A 15,000-nucleotide genomic window follows, 5' to 3' on the forward strand; every position below is an offset into this window, starting at 1 on the left:
TGTGTGTGCGTGGGTTGGTTGGTGTGTGTTTGTATGTGTGTGAGTGTGTGTGAGTTTACATGAGTGTGTGAGTGTGTGTGCGCGTGGGTTGGTTGGTGTGTGTTTGTATGTGTGTGAGTGTGTGTGAGTTAAGTGAGTGTGTGAGTGTGTGTGTGCGTGGGTTGGTTGGTGTGTGTTTGTATGTGTGTGAGTGTGTGTGAGTTAAGTGAGTGTGTGTGTGCGTGGGTTGGTTGGTTTGTGTTTGTATGTGTGTGAGTGTGTGTGAGTTTACGTGAGTGTGTGAGTGTGTGTGTGCATGGGTTGGTTGGTGTGTGTTTGTATGTGTGTGAGTGTGAGTGTGAGTTTACACATGTATCCTTTACCTCCATCTCTGCTCATAACTGCAGTGTGTTGTTGCTATTTTTGACCTGACCAATCAGAAACAGAAACACTGAATCATTTTCCATGATTAAAACCAAGCAGGTTGTGTGTGAGAGCGATGTACTGTAAGTGTATAGAGGGAAAGTCCTGCACTACAGTCATACACTCCGACACACACACACACACACACTGCTGACATGACGAGTCGAGCACAGAGCCAGAAACCCAGAAAACTACAAAGATAATTCTGTCAGAATCAGATTCATTTTTCACATTATTTACACACCTCTAACATATTAACTTAGTTTCAGTATGTGTCCCTTATCTCTCACACACACACACACACACACACACACACACACACACACACACACACACACACACACACACTCTCTCTCTCTCTCTCTCTCTTTCATTCTCACACACTATCACTAGCCCTTTCTTGGAATTTTTTAGGAAAGAGTGCAATATAATTGAAGTGTTTTCATAAGCAATGGAGAGAGAGAGAGAGAGAGAGAGAGAGAGAGAGAGAGAGAGAGAGAGAGAGAGAGAGAGAGAGACAGGCAGAGAGAGAGAGGAGAGGAGAGGAGGAGAGATGAGATGAGAGGAGAGGAGAGGAGAGAGAGAGAGGAGAGGAGAGGAGAGGAGAGAGGGAGAGGAGGAGAGCAGAGAGGAGAGGAGAGGAGAGGAGAGGAGAGGAGAGGAGGAGAGATGAGAGGAGAGGAGAGGAGAGGAGAGGAGAGGAGAGGAGGAGAGATGAGAGGAGAGGAGAGGAGAGGAGGAGAGCAGAGAGGACAGGAGAGGAGAAGAGAGAGGAGAGGAGAGGAGAGAGGAGAGAGGAGAGAGGAGAGGAGAGGAGAGGAGGAGAGCAGAGAGGACAGGAGAGGACAGGAGAGGAGAGGAGAGGAGAGGAGAGAGGAGAGGAGAGGAGAGGAGAGGAGAGGAGAGAGAGAGAGAAAGAGAGAGAGAGAGACAGAGAGACAGACAGAGAGACAGAGAGACAGGCAGAGTGAGAGAGAGAGAGAGAGAGAGGTAGAGGACAGGAGAGGAGGAAAGGAGAGGAGGAGAGGAGAGAGTGTTCCACACACCTGAATGTTAAAGGTATTTGGTTGAATGTGTGTTGTGATGTCACACAACGTGTCCCAGAGCCATTTTGAAACTTCATTGTACACGGTCAGTTTCTCGTCATTGTCTCGTCTGTGTGTTTCTCTCTTTCCAGATCTGCAGAAGTTGTTTGTAACGCGAACAGAAGACCTGAAACGAGGAAGGGAGAAGAATGCAAAGTGGAAAGAGGAATAAACACAGAGGCATCTGTTCCTCATCTCAGGGTTAAAGCATTGTTCATGTCGCGTGAAATGAGAAACTACTTCACATCGAGCTTCTGTGACAGGAAGCAGAGTACATCATCATCATCATCATCATCATCATCATCATCATCATCATCATCATCATCATCATCTTCATCATCATCTTCATCTTCACTTTCACCATCATCACCTTCACCATCACCACCATCATCGTCTTCATCTTCACCACCACCATCATCACCTTCACCTTCTTCACCACCATCATCATCGCCTTCTTCAGATTGTAAATTATTATTATTGTCCTTGGTATATTTTTGTATATTTGTTTTATAACAGATTGTAAGTGATTATTCTCCTTACTATTATTCCTGTATATTTATATACGTTGTGTATTTTGTATATAGATGGTCATCTTTCATCTTAAGTCTTTTTATGTCTCTCTATAAGATCTTTTAGAATATTAAGTCACCTTGCTTTGATATTTTCTTTTTTTAACTGCATTTATTTGCAGCTGTAACTATCTAAACGTCCCCACTGTGGGACAAACAGACAATGATCTCTTATCACCTAAACAGCTACAGTTCTGCAAAGCAGTTGCATAATTTCACACCTACTACATTATATTTCTATAAATAAGCAGCTAATTTCTAAATGAGGTCATTCACACGGAGCTCAGAGGTGACTCGCTGACTTCAGATGCTCTGCTCTTTATCAGTTGTGTTAAACAGAGGCTCTGTTGCTCACGGCAACCTAACCACAGTCGTCATGGTGACCTGACGAGGAGCGAGTTCCCAATTCTGAAATGGAGATGGCCATCTGAAGCCTTCTGCTGTGCACACACACACACACACACACACACACACACGCACACACACACACACACACACACACACACACACACACGTTAGCGCTTTAGAGGGATTATTAACATAATTTCTAAAACTTTTAAAATTAATTTGTATATCTTTTTACGAAGTTGTATTAGGGTGTTAGTGTGTTAGGGGTGTTAGTGTGTTGGGTGTTAGTGTTTTGGGGTGTTAGTGTGTTAGGGGTGTTAGTGTGTTGGGGTGTTAGTGTGTTGGGTGTTAGTGTGTTAGTGTGTTGGTGTTTTAGTGTGTTAGGGGTGTAAGTGTGTCAGTGTGTTGGGGTGTTAGTGTGTTAGGGGTGTAAGTGTGTTGGGGTGTTAGTGTGTTAGGGGTGTAAGTGTGTTAAGGGTGTTAGTGTGTTGGGGTGTTAGTGTGTTGGGGGTGTAAGTGTGTTGGGTGTTAGTGTTTTGGGGTGTTAGTGTGTTAGGGGTGTTAGTGTGTTGGGGTGTTAGTGTGTTGGGTGTTAGTGTGTTGGGGTGTTAGTGTGTTGGGGTGTTAGTGTGTTGGGGTGTAAGTGTGTTAGGGGTGTAAGTGTGTTAAGGGTGTTAGTGTGTTGGGGTGTTAGTGTGTTGGGGGTGTAAGTGTGTTGGGGTGTTAGTGCGTTAGGGGTGTAAGTGTGTTAGGGGTGTTAGTGTGTTGGGGGTGTAAGTGTGTTAGGGGTGTAAGTGTGTTAGGGTTTTAGTGTGTTGTGGTGTTAGTGGTGTTAGTGTGTTAGGGGTGTTAGTGTGTTGGGGTGTTAGTGTGTTAGGGGTGTTAGTGTGTTGGGGTGTTAGTGTGTTAGGGGTGTAAGTGTGTTAGGGTTTTAGTGTGTTGTGGTGTTAGTGGTGTTAGTGTGTTGGGGTGTTAGTGTGTTAGGGGTGTAAGTGTGTTGGGGTGTTAGTGTGTTAGGGGTGTTAGTGTGTTGGGGTTTTAGTGTGTTGTGGTGTTAGTGTATTAGGGGTGTTAGTGTGTTGGGGTGTTAGTGTGTTAGGGTTTTAGTGTGTTGTGGTGTTAGTGGTGTTAGTGTGTTAGGGGTGTTACTGTGTTAGTGTGTTAGTTATAATGTTACTCAGTTCCCAGTTACTGTACTGTAGTGTTAGTTAGTGTGTAGGTCTGTAGTGCTCAGGTCTAATCAGTGAGAAATGGCCTCCATCTGCACTGCATCCCATATTTATTTATTTGTTTGTTTGTTTGTTTTACAATCTAAACAATCTGTTCCCTGCCTGTGACGCTGCATTACAGCAGACTGAGCCACATTCCCTGAACACTGGTGTTAATTTGGTCTGTTACATTTAAGAACAGAGATATTTAAATAAAAGTTGTTTTTAAGACACAAGGTTTACTTTAAACAACAACAACACACTGAATGAGGAGATGAAAGTAAACAGATTAGTCATCAAAATCCATCTAAACACACCTTTGTTCTCTACTCCAGTTAGCGTTAAAGGAGCCATAGCTGTTCTTAGAAAACAATATATATTAATCAACACTGAAAACTAAAAGTACAACAGTCATGAATAAAGTCTCATTTATTCGTTAGTGTGTTTGTGTGATTTCGTCCTCATCCTCCTTGACTTTTCAGCAGTGTTTGATACGGTCAACCATAAGACTCTCTTGTCCACCCTCAGGAGTCTTGGGATTTGTGGATCAGCTTGGGAATGGTTCGCTTCCTACCTGGAAGGACGCTCATATCAGGTAACATGGAGGGGAGTGACATCTGCTCCACGCAGACTCTCCACTGGTGTCCCACAGGGCTCAGTACTTGGTCCTCTTCTTTTCTCCCTGTATACTCACTCTCTTGGTGAAGTTTTTTCCTCACATGGGTTCTCTTACCACTGCTATGCTGATGATACACAACTTATCTTCTCTTTCCCACCCTCAGATGCCACAGCTTCTGACCAGATCTCTGCATGTCTGGCAGAAATTTCATCATGGATGACTGCTCATCAGTTAAAGCTCAATCCTAGCAAAACTGAGCTGCTCTTCATCCCAGGTGATTCATCCCCAGGTCATGATCTTGCTATATCCTTGCACAACGATCTGATCTCCCCTTCAGCCACAGCTCACAACCTTGGGGTAACCATGGACAATCAACTGTCCTTTTCCTCTCATGTTGCTAATGTGACTCGCTCATGTCGGTTTCTTCTCTACAACATTAGAAGGATTCGGCCATTTCTGTCCACACAGGCTGCTCAGGTACTTGTTCAGTCTCTTGTCATTTCTACACTGGATTACTGTAACACACTGCTGGCAGGTCTACATGTGAACGCAATCCGTCCTCTGCAAATGATCCAAAATGCAGCTGCACGGCTTGATTTAAACCTGCCAAAGTTCTCACATACCACCACACTGCTGCGATCCCTCCACTGGCTTCCGGTAGCTGAACGCATCAGATTCAAAACACTGATGCTGGCCTACAAAGCCAAAAACAGACCAGCTCCCTCTTACCTCAAAGCCCTCATCACTCCTCACACTGCACCCCACACCCTCCGATCTACAGCACTGCTCGACTGGTTCCACCATCTCTCAGGGTAAGAGGCAAGTATACTACAAGACTCTTCTCTGTACTGGCACCAAGGTGGTGGAACGAACTTCCCCTAGAGGTCCGGACAGCTGAGTCACTGGATATTTTCAAGCGGCGGTTGAAGACCTACTTATTCAGGAAACACTTCAACTAGCACTTATTTCATTATCTTTCACATTTAAAAAAAAAAAAAAACCACCTTTGACACTTTTTCATTGTAACTTTGAACAAATGTTTTAAACTCATGGTATCTTAAGTATGTAACTTAGTGAGCCAGCATTAATGTATTCAATGTTAGAGATTTAAGCACTTATGTACGTCGCTCTGGATAAGGGGGTCTGTCACATGGTGTAAATGTTAATGTAAATGTAAATGTAAATGTATCTGACTCATAGTCTGACCTCAAAACATCATAATAAAACAAACCAGTCATCTATTTATAAATAATTACCACAGTGTTTGTATTTCTGTGTGACATCAGTGAATGAGTGTCTAACCTGTGTAACACACACAAACACACATATATACACACACACATATATATACACATACGCACACACAAACACACATATACACACACACACACATTTATATATATATATATATATATATACACACATATACACACACACACTCACACACATGCGTACACACACATATACACACACACACATATATACAGTATATATGTGTGTGTGTATATGTGTGTGTACGCATGTGTGTATATGTGTGTATATATATATATATACACACACACATATACACACACACACTCACACACATATACACACACACACACATATATACACACATACACACACACACATATACACACACATACACACATACACGCATATATACACACATATACATGCGCACACACTCACACACACTAACATAATACACACACACATTGACACAAACATACACACGCATGCGCACACACTCACACACATAAATACACACACATACACACATATACATACACACATGCACACACACACACGCACACACACAGACACACACACAGACACGCACACACACAAACACATACACACACACAGAGACACACACATCACTACTGGAGGTGAACAGTAAATTTTACTATTAGTTAATAAACTAACTATGGTTTGTTTTTGCATCAAACATGAGCTGAGTTTCCACAGGAACTGTTCTGCTCAAAAACACCCTCATGTTTGGTGTCAGACTTCATCAGATATCGACACTGCATCTGATTATTTTTACGAAAGTAGTTGACTTTTGAGCTGAATTTTAGATGGTTTTATAGATATGAATAAATCACTGTGTGTCATTCTGTTCTAGTAAAATAATTAACATTAGCGTGGTGTGATGAAGCTTTCTTATTGTTCTTTTATTTGATTTTATTTCGTTATTCAGCTCTGTTGTTACTCACGTTACATCATTTCATTAAAAACAACAACAACAACAAATCTACAAAGTGTAAACTCTTCATCACTGACACTGGAGACTCCCTCGTTTACATAAACATAAATAACAGAAAATTTCCCCTCATATCTGAATACACATTGTTGTTGTTATTATTATTATTATTATTATTATTATTGTTTTAATCTGTTCTCATTCCCCCTGGATGAATTGTTGCTATAGAAACGTTATGTTATTGTATATATCGGACTCCTCCGGTGTCTGATACATGTCTGATTGGACATTTTAAGTTCTCGAGCTCTTTTGTGTGATTGAAACATTTCTGAGTTCCATTTCAGCCTCAGTCTCTGAATCATTAAAAGAAAAAAAATACAGTAATGGAATTAACTCTATTAGGATCTCTGTTGGCCAGGGAGCGAAATGAGTCCGAGAATGTGTGTGTGTGTGTGCGCATGCGTGTGTATATGTATGTGTATATGTGTGTATGTATGTGTGTATATATATATGTGTGTGCATATATGTATGTGTGTGTATGTATACAGTATGTGTGTATATGTATGTGTGTATATGTGTGTATATGTGTATGTATATGTGTGTGTGTATATGTGTGTATGTACGTGTGTGTGTATTTATGTGTGTATATTTATGTGTGTATGTATGTGTGTGTATGTGTGTATGTATGTATACAGTATGTGTGTATGTATGTGTGTGTGTATTTATGTGTGTGTATGTGTGTATATGTGTGTATTTATGTGTGTGCGCATGCGTGTGTATGTTTGTGTGCATGTGTGTGTATATCTGTGTGTATATGTATGTGTGTGTATATGTATGTGTGTGTGTATGTGTGTGTGTGTGTGTTAGCCACACCAAGTCTCATCAAGTAGCTGTGATTTCATTAACACCTCTTTCTCTCCGTCTGCTGCTGGTGACATTTACGCAGTCAAACGTGGCATCCAGGAAGGAGTCACTACCAACAAGGAGCCTTCAAATATCACACACAAAGGAGGCAGCAAAATACCTGTGTGTTTGTGTGTGTGTGTGTGTGTGTGTGTGTGTGTGGTCATGATTCATGTTAGTTCCTGTCAATGATGACGTCTTTGTGTTCTTGTCCTCAGTGAAATAACTGTGCTCCAACTTCTCACACACTTTATTACAAACACCTGGACACCTGCTCGTTCCTGCGACTGTACCATCAGCCAATCACGTGGCGGCAGTGTGACGCATGTAATCAAGCAGAGCTTCAGTTCAACACCAACACGCTGAAAACTCCAAGAAGATGAACGTCAAGAACCTGGATGATGGATAATAAACAAGGTCTTATCGGAGTCAGACTAAGATGGGGGCGGAGTTAAAGGGCTTTGGGGCGTGTCCATAAAAATGACTTTTGTTCCAGACTGTAAAAGAAAGAATATTTCTATAAACCAGTTACAGAAACTTTAACTACTGCTGAATTAAAAGGTTTCTTTGGATGGATCTATTTCGATTAGTAATCTGTGTTCTCTGAGCGAGTATACAAGTAATCCTTGTATAGCTTTGTAGTAAAATATTGGCACCTGGTGTGTTTTTTTTTTTTTTAACCACAGTAACACCCTAGTTCAGGGAATGTGGGTCAGTCTGATGCAATGCAGCATCACAGACTGAGAATAGATCCCATTTAGGTTGTCACACATAAGCACTTATTTCTAGAAGGTAGCTGTAGCGGGATTAAGACTGAACTAGAACTTTATTATAAAACGAACTTTATTATAATTGTAAAATTCGAGTTTTTCTTTGCCAATGATGCCTCTGGCTTACCGATGAAAATAAATATTAAAACATTTCTTTTCATGTTATCATTTTTATTCTGAATTTTTACATTAAAAATAAAAGTAAAGCTGCTTTTCCACGATGTCCGTTGTTAAAAGGGATCTACGGATCAATTCAAATCGACTGTATGATATTTATTCAAATTTATTTATTCTGGGAGCCTGTGCCTATCTCAGGCGTCATCGGGCATCAAGGCAGGATACACCCTGGACGGAATGCCAACCCATCACAGGGCACACACACACTCTCATTCACTCACACAATCATACACTAGGGACAATTTTCCAGAGATGCCAATCAACCTACCATGCATGTCTTTGGACCGGGGGAGGAAACCGGAGTACCCGGAGGAAACCCCCGAGGCACGGGGAGAACATGCAAACTCCACACACACAAGGCGGAGGCGGGAATCGAACCCCCAACCCTGGAGGTGTGAAGCGAACGTGCTAACCACTAAGCCACCATTGACACCATCTTACTTTATTTAATAAAAAATGACACAGTAGTTTTTTTTTTCCATCTGTTTACAGTCATTAATGTTGTGGAAATCGTTCAGCTATAAACAGTCGTTCCCTCATCACCAGCCTTCTGAAGATATCATAAAACTTACAGAGTTACATCTTTACCTCAGACCAGAAACAGACCAAAGCAACATCAGCTTTTTTTTTTAAACCCCTTTCCTTCAGAATCCAGCTGATGATAAAAGTGGCTTAAATTTCTCACGGTCGTGAAGAGAAAGTGTTTGATTCTTTCAAACCCGTCCCATAATGTTGAAGAAAAAGCCATAAAGTCGTGACGTTTTCTCTACGACGCATTCGTACGAGAGGACACCGTCGTTCACGCCCCTGACGTACGTTCTCGCTCTCTGTTCCACTCCGATTTTGTCTCCCGTGCGACGTCTTTATCGTGAAACCGGATGAGGGGAAAATCAAGCTGCTGCTCCATCCAGTGAGCCACCGCCAGCAGTTTCCTGTCCTGGAGGTGCCGACCAATCAGCTGCAGGCCGATAGGAAGTCCTCGACTGGAGAGGGACGTCGGGACGGTGACGGCGGGGAGACCTGGACCAGACAGACAGAGAGGTTGGGTTTTTTTTTTTCCTATTACTTTATTACAACTATTCACACCAGAGTGATGATAAGAGTGAAATCATCTTTAAACAGAGATTTAAAGCATCATTGTACTTTTCTACATTTACAGCATTTAGCAGACGCCTTTATATCCAGAGCGACTTACATTTTCATCTCATATTATACAACCGAGCAATTGAGGGTTAAGGGCCTTGCTCAGGGGCCCAACAGTGTCAGCTTGGTGGACCTGGGGCATGTATAAAACGGTTCTTTAAGAGTGATAGCGTCTGCCATCCATCCAAACGCCATGGAGGAGCCGTTACTATAGAAACGATAACATATTAAAACAATAACACATGCTCTATTATGAACCTGTGATGTACTGTACAGCTGCACTACAATCAGAGCTAATCACAATCCAGAACAGTGCTGTAGAGTCCAGGAGGAGAAATAAAGTAGACGGAAGGAGTCCCTGCTGCTCGAGAGACAGAACTGAGGGTCACTGTGACAAACAATAGGTGTGTGTGAGTGTGTCTGTGAGCTTAGTCAAGCATCATGTCACTGAGCTTAACCAACTGTTCAATTGAACGGCTCAATCCGGGAAAACGACTCTCTTCCTGATCAGATAACAGAGTTTGGTGTGTGTTGTGTAGGAACACCGATCAAAAGACCGAATATTATCTTAGAGTTAGCATGCTAGTCACTCATTTATTTTCATCCATCGATGGCACTTGGCGTACCTTATCTAGAGCAACTTCTGTAAAGCACTTCTGTAGGTCAATAAATACGTCTCCATAGTGGTTCACTAGGTCACGGAGCAATGATACAATCGGTCGGAATGTTCTGTTGGGGAGGAACTATAGCACAAAAGGCTCTCAGACAGTAATGTTTTTAAACAAGATCGTTAATTTGAGGAAGAGGTACAGTAGGGCTTTAGGCATTGTTTGAACATTTGTCAGTGTCTCACTTTAGAGGAAGTTTATTCTACCACCAAGTGCCAGAACAGAGACGAGTCCTGATGCAGGTCTTCCTTGTATCCTGAGATAACACACTGGTGAAACCGGTTCTGCAGATGATGCTGTAGATGATCAGATGGAGCATGGTGCAGGGTGACGCGTGATAAGTGCTTTACTGTCGGCTGGCATCAGATATAGAAAGCCAGTGAGAAGCCAGAGTACAACAATGGGGTGGTGTAGGAGAACTTGGATCATTAGATGTGGAATGCTGCCCAGAGACAGACCTACCAGGATCTACCTTACCAGTAGGTTACAGTAGTCCAGTCTCAAAATGACAAGGAACTGAACAAGCACCTCATGGGGCTGGTCTGTGTGGATAGAGATTTGCGAGGCCTTGTGATGTTGTAGAGAAGAAATCAGTAAGAAGGACAGTGGTTGCTTGCACTAACTGAAAGAGAGGATTCTAAGAACTGTCAAAGGAGACCACAGGATCTGGATGAACAGCGGTTCTGCTGGGATTAAAGTTTAGTTGTCATCCATGATGAGATGTCTGTCAGACATGTTGGGATCTAGATAGATACAGTAGTGTCTTGAGGTATGAAGGAGAAAATGAGTTGAGTGTCATCTGCATAGCTGTGGTCTGAAAACCCATGTGGATATGTGGATATGACCTCATATACCAATAGATTGAGCATAAAGGGAGAACTGCAGAGGGCTAAGTACTAACCATTGTGGGACACCAGTGGAATATCTACATGGTGTAGATGTGGATCCCTCAAATGTTACCTGATATGACTGACCTTCCAGACCTGCCATGCTGGCCGCAAAATTACAATACTAAAAGACGAACAAGAGAGTCTTGAGGTTGACCATGTCAAGCACTGCTGAAAATGAGTGTGCTGAAGAGGAGGATGAGGAGGACTGATGACTTTTTGGCAGATCCATCAGCATGCAGCATCTCAGTGACGGCAAAAAAGGGCAGTTTCTGCGGAATGTGCTGATTAGGATCTTGGAGGTTGTTCAGTAAGAGACGGAGAGCAAGCTGATTGAAATGCAGTTGGTAACAGGACTAGTTGTAATAAATCCATTGGTGAGGGCAGTGATTAAAGGGAGGAGGCCTTGTAAGATGGTATGGAGCATTGTGAAAGAGATTGTAGGTGGTAGGATTGAGGGACAAGATGACTTGCAGGATCTCTGATGTTGCTAGATTAGAAAAATTATTTAAGGTCTTCAAAGTCGGTCTGGGAGGACTGAGGATCTGGCGGGTGGAGTAGATCTGTGGGGGAAGTCGTGGCCTAATGGTTAGAGAGTCTGACTCCTAACCCTAAGGTTGTGGGTTCGAGTCTCCACGGCAATACCACGACTGAGGTGCCCTTGAGCAAGGCACCGACCCCCCCCCAACTGCTCCCTAGGCGCCGCAGCATAAATGGCTGCCCACTGCTCCGGGTGTGTGTTCACGGTGTGTGTGTGTTCACTGCGGTGACGTGCCATACAGCTGATGGTGGCCCATACTCATTTAACCCATCCAAGGTGCACACACACACACCGTGAACACACACCCGGCAGCCATTTATGCTGCGGTGCCCGGGGAGCAGTTGGGGGGGATTTGGTGCCTTGCTCAAGGGCACCTCAGTCGTGGCCGGCCCGAGACTCGAACCCACAACCTTAGGGTTAGGTGTCAAACTCTCTAACCATTAGGCCACGACTTCCCCCTTTAAGATGAAGTGCTTGTGTAACTAGACATCATATAGAACACTATCTAGAGTGAATAGAGAATTTCTAGCATGTGATTGGTCAAGATGATCATGTGACCATGTCCCACCTGCTAAGTTGACCGGCTGGGTGAAGATGTCATCCTGTGCGCTGCGTGTCCGATTGTCTTCCCGGATGAAGTCCGAGTACGCTGCCGCGTCGCTCAGCGTAGTGGGAGTGAGGAGGACGTCCACGCCTGAGGAGAACACGCGCTGGAAATCCTCAGTGATCAGACGCCTGATCTGCTGAGCCTTCACAAAGTAGCGCTCGTAGTTCCTAAACATACCAGACGTTAAAATGACTGAGGTTTGAACTCCAGACCATTAGGAAGTTTAAACTATTAAATTATATAATGTAATGGATCAGAGTTCTGAGATCTAAACCGGTACATTGGACTGGATCAGAGTTCTGAGATCTAAACCGGTACATTGGACTGGATCAGAGTTCTGAGATCTAAACTGGTACATTGGACTGGATCAGATCTAAACCGTTACATTGGACTGGATCAGAGTTCTGAGATCTAAACTGGTACATTGGACTGGATCAGAGTTCTGAGATCTAAACTGGTACATTGGACTGGATCAGATCTAAACTGGTACATTGGACTGGATCAGAGTTCTAAGTTGTGAATTTCAGGATAAACGGTTGGCCTTTTAACGGTAACAGTCTAAATGTAACGGCTGTAGTTTTCCTGCGAGGTATAAAAAAGACAGCACAAAGCAGACAACAGGAAGTCTCTCACTGTTTCAGTAGGAAGTAGTTTCCTGAGAGGACTCTGCGCCTCACGACGTCGTTGAAGCCCTCGTGTCGCGTGGTAGCGTACAGCTCTTCAGTCGAGCTCTCCACGGCACTGCGGTGACCTGGAATACAACACGCATTACAGAACACATTACACACATCTCTCTCTCTCTCTCTGTCACTTTAATCATTTTTAACCTCACCGTATTGCAGGCCGTCGAAGCGCGCCATGTTTGATGCCACCTCACAGCAGCAGAGCACATGGTAACACACGATGGAGTACTGAGTGTGAGGGAGCGACACCTCACGCACCTGCGCCCCAGATCGCTCAAACATAGCCACCACTCGGGTCCACTGTGACAGAGTGTCAGCTGACAGACCCGGAGCATGGTACTCCTGCAACACACACACACACACACACACACACACACACACACACACACACACACACACACACACAGCTTAAAGGAGCAGTGTGCCTCCTATTCAAACTTTCTAAGTTATCTTAAAGAACCGATGCCCATTTCTGGGCCAGAAAATGTTTAACAAACTAAAATGAAAAATCTAGCAATACCCATCGCATTGTGAGTGTCCAGTCATTACACTCTAGTTACAAATAAAAAAAAACAAACAAACATTACACACTGCATCTTTAAAGTGTGTGTGAAGATTCTCACTGCTAGGAAAAGTCCCTGTGAATGAGCTGTTACTATAGAAACAGGCAAGTTAATATAATCCTGACCAATCAGAGTCTGGAATTCAGAACTGTGGTATAAATTAAGACATAACACACAACCTGTGTTTATTTTTTATAACCTGTTTATTTTTTATTCTGTTTATTGCTCCTTCGGAGACAGCTTGGGTGAGAACGATCAGGATCTAAAGCGTCTGATGTAAAGGTTACCTTCGGGACGCCAACGCAAATATCTCTGACATCAAACTCCTGAGGGAGCGGCGCAGGAGAATCCGCGGGCTGGATTGTAGTGGAGTCTTTTACATCACGACCCTGAAGAACATCTGCTCATATAAACACAGATCAGACATAACACGGGTCAGACATAACACGGGTCAGACATAACCCGGGTCAGACATAACACGCGTCAGACATAACACGCATCAGACATAACATGGGTCAGACATAACACGGGTCAGACATAACACGGGTCAGACATAACCCGGGTCAGACATAACACACGTCAGACGTAACACAAACATTTTATAGTAAATTTCTCAATATATCCTTTTTAATACCCAAGATATTTCTCAGTTGGTAAAGTTCTTTAATGCAAACATTTTAAAGAAATAATCACAAATAAATATTCATAATTATTAATAAAATTAATTACCAAAATAAAAAAAGACAATTGTTTAGAATAATCTAAATACTTACTTAAGTGTTACAGTGTTATTACACAGTCTATTAAATTATTATTATATTAATTATAATATATTTTTGGAGTTTTTGTGCTTAGGGATTTTTTTCCTTATCATTTGTGATGATATGCAACACTACAGCATTTTTTATACATTACTTTATATAATATTTGTTGTAAAACAGAAAAAACAAAAACTGTATTAAACGTTGACGTTTATTTATTTATTTATTTATTTATTTGATATAAACCGCTGTATCGAATATTGGTATAAAATTCAAGCCATAATAAAAGTCCAGTTAATTATTACAGTGTAAAATAAACACTTGGTACCGAGTGCGATGGCGACGTCGTCGACGCTCCTGCTCATGATGCCCGGGACGTCCATGGAGTTAACGAGGGGAATGAGACCGTGACGAGAGAGCAGACCGTAGCTGGGTTTCAGAGCCACGACGCCACACAGAGAACCGGGGTTACGAGTAGAACCACCTGTATCTGAACCCAGTGCACTGACACAGAGAGAGAGAGAGAGAGAGAGAGAGAGAGAGAGAGAGAGAGATCTGGTTCAGCTGTTCCGTACTCCAACTCCAGTAGACAAGACATCTTACACAGAGCTAATTTAAAAGACGTTCCCGTGATTTAGCGAACACTAAAGCTAGAGCCGTCACGTCACATGTGGTTGATGTCATCTACTGTTAATTAATCAGTTTGTAAAACAATGTTAAGTTCCATTCAAGACTATTTGTGCAGTAGGTGATTTGGGAGACACCCATTGTGTCTTCATGGAGCTCAGGAGCTTTGTCCTGCTGGCAGAGTTTGTCTCTCTCAGGGGTGCACATACTTTTGCTTACGCAGTGTAATTAGT

The 15,000-nt window shown here is 42.8% G+C and overlaps 1 protein-coding gene and 1 pseudogene across 1 annotated transcript in view; one reads left to right on the plus strand and one right to left on the minus strand.

The window, feature by feature from the left end:
* The window catches only part of LOC132852409 (keratin-associated protein 5-1-like), a 10,070-nt pseudogene extending 2,504 nt beyond the window's left edge, over positions 1–7,566 (plus strand).
* A 1,147-nt stretch (positions 7,567–8,713) lies between these two features.
* The window catches only part of qrsl1 (glutaminyl-tRNA amidotransferase subunit QRSL1), an 8,580-nt gene continuing 2,293 nt past the window's right edge, over positions 8,714–15,000 (minus strand). The window contains exons 6-11 of the mRNA XM_060880073.1: positions 14,469–14,644; positions 13,667–13,779; positions 12,966–13,158; positions 12,767–12,884; positions 12,095–12,300; positions 8,714–9,307 (exon numbers count right to left, since the gene is read on the minus strand). Of these exons, the coding sequence (XP_060736056.1) occupies positions 9,087–9,307; positions 12,095–12,300; positions 12,767–12,884; positions 12,966–13,158; positions 13,667–13,779; positions 14,469–14,644 (1,027 nt within the window). The 3' untranslated portion in view covers positions 8,714–9,086. The remainder of the gene's footprint in view (positions 9,308–12,094; positions 12,301–12,766; positions 12,885–12,965; positions 13,159–13,666; positions 13,780–14,468; positions 14,645–15,000) is intronic.

The sequence above is a fragment of the Tachysurus vachellii genome, chromosome 10, assembly GCF_030014155.1.
Source record: "Tachysurus vachellii isolate PV-2020 chromosome 10, HZAU_Pvac_v1, whole genome shotgun sequence".
NCBI classification, from domain to species: domain Eukaryota; kingdom Metazoa; phylum Chordata; class Actinopteri; order Siluriformes; family Bagridae; genus Tachysurus; species Tachysurus vachellii.